The sequence below is a fragment of the Atta cephalotes genome (genome assembly GCF_000143395.1).
Source record: "Atta cephalotes unplaced genomic scaffold scaffold00001, whole genome shotgun sequence".
Lineage (NCBI taxonomy): Eukaryota > Metazoa > Arthropoda > Insecta > Hymenoptera > Formicidae > Atta > Atta cephalotes.
In genome coordinates, this window is record NW_012130065.1 from 15,673,544 (window position 1) to 15,675,497 (window position 1,954).

The following is a 1,954-nucleotide window of genomic DNA, read 5'->3' on the forward strand; positions in this document are numbered from 1 at the left end:
AAGTAAAGTAAGTTAAGTTAGTTAGTTAGTTAGTTAGTTAGTTAGTTAGTTACGTTACGTAGTAGTATATATATATATAACTAACTAACTAACTAACTACTACTACTACTCTCTCTCTCTCTCTCTCTCTCTCTCTCTCTCTCTCTCTCTCTCTCTCTCTCTCTAAAGAAAGAGAGAATTTTAAGTCTCGCTTAAAGTTAAAATAATGTTAGAGCAATTGGGCCTTAAAAAGACAATATATTAATTTTATACCTAATATTCGTAACAATCCTATTTTCCTTAATACATGATAAATTTGATCTTCAAGGGAATGCTCTAGTTTTTTAATATTAGCTTCATTGTCTGGATTCTGAAATACCGCAGGACAGGTTTCGAAATAAAATAATACCCGTGGTGAACAGGGTCTGGCATTCGAGATCCAATCCTTGGGTAGACTATGAATGCAGCTTAACACATCAGAAAGTTGAGGAGAAATTTTTTGCCTGTTACAAATATATTGTAATCATTATTTCATTGAAAGAAAAATTAATTTCTAAATTTTATTTCTATATATTTTCTTAATATAAATCAAATATTTAATTTGATCGACAAAAAGTTAATCGACAAACAAGTCGACAAACAAGATGCTAACCTGACTATGTCCATAGCACGAAATAAATGCACATAACTGTAGTCAAAAGTGTGTGTTGGATGAGTAAGTACCATTATATGAGATATATGAAATAACACTAGGAGTGCTCTCGCATATTTATCTTTCATATGTGCCCAAACACTGAGAAAGTCCTTGCAGTCCTGCTTCTCCGTGAATTTATCATATTCGGCCAGAAGCGTATGAGCATCCAGAAATCCTCTTAAATTCAGGCAAACTGTTTTCTCTTTAGGATTATAATATCCCTCAATTTCACACTGATAAAGGGAACATAAGGTCAGGATATTATTTATTAGAAAGTCATGAAGAATTAAAGAAGATATCTCACTCCAGATTGCTGATCTATTTCTGGTTCATCCAGGATGTTCAACTGGAGTATAGAACTCAGCATATCTGTCTTGCATCCTTTCGCTCGATACTGAGATTTACCGAATACCGAGACAATTACTACCTTCTTGTCGGCCTGCAAAAAACTAAAAAAAAATAAGGAAATCAAAAGAGAACATCTCTTTCTCTCTTTCAGGTAAATTTTATAATTAATGCTATCTGATATTGTGTAAAATCAATCTTAGAATCATCAAAGAAATGTTTTTTGCTCTTTACACGTAATTTTGTACCTGTCCACATCACATGGAAGCTTGAATTTACGTGGACGCATCGTAAGTTGTAAGCTTGTTTACATTTAGAACTGAGTCACAACTAGGTTAGGTTTCACAAGAGAGAAACCTGAGAGAGGACAAATCGGCCCAAAATCTGTAACTGCAAAATGCTGCCGCGCACTACTGCCTCTGAAGAAGTGGATGTTAACTACATAACAATATGTTCTCTCTCAGATTTTTTTCTGCCGATATAATTTCGTTAAGTTCATTTTCTAATGTCGCATATATTATGTAAAAACTTAATGTCGTTTTCATTTCATACACAAGTAAGCGTAATAATTATTATCATAATATATTTAATACCTAACAATAAAACTCAGTGGAGTAGTATTGCTATATTAATATTTTGATTTAAAATTTTATTATACAACTTTAAGTAATAAATATATTTCTATATTTGTGTAGTGTTTAAATGATTCACAATTTATAGTTGCTTGTTATTTTATTAGTTCGATTTTTCTTTCATAATTTTCTCGATAGTCTTCATTTATTTATTCTAATTAGTTTTAAAAAAAAAATATAATTTCTAGTCCGTATTCAAAACACTCTTTTATGTTTGAAATTTTACAATATAAGTAATGTGATATATACTAAATATACTATATACTATATACTAAAATATAGTATATATATATATATATACTAA

General features: G+C 30.3%; 1 protein-coding gene across 1 annotated transcript in view; it reads right to left on the reverse strand.

The window, feature by feature from the left end:
* Positions 1–1,307, reverse strand: part of LOC105617564 (protein SMG8) — a 4,997-nt gene extending 3,690 nt beyond the window's left edge. The window contains 4 exon segments of the mRNA XM_012199123.1: positions 102–482; positions 632–906; positions 978–1,122; positions 1,267–1,307. Coding sequence (XP_012054513.1) covers positions 102–482; positions 632–906; positions 978–1,122; positions 1,267–1,307 — 842 coding nt within the window.
* Positions 1,308–1,954: the final 647 nt, after the last annotated feature.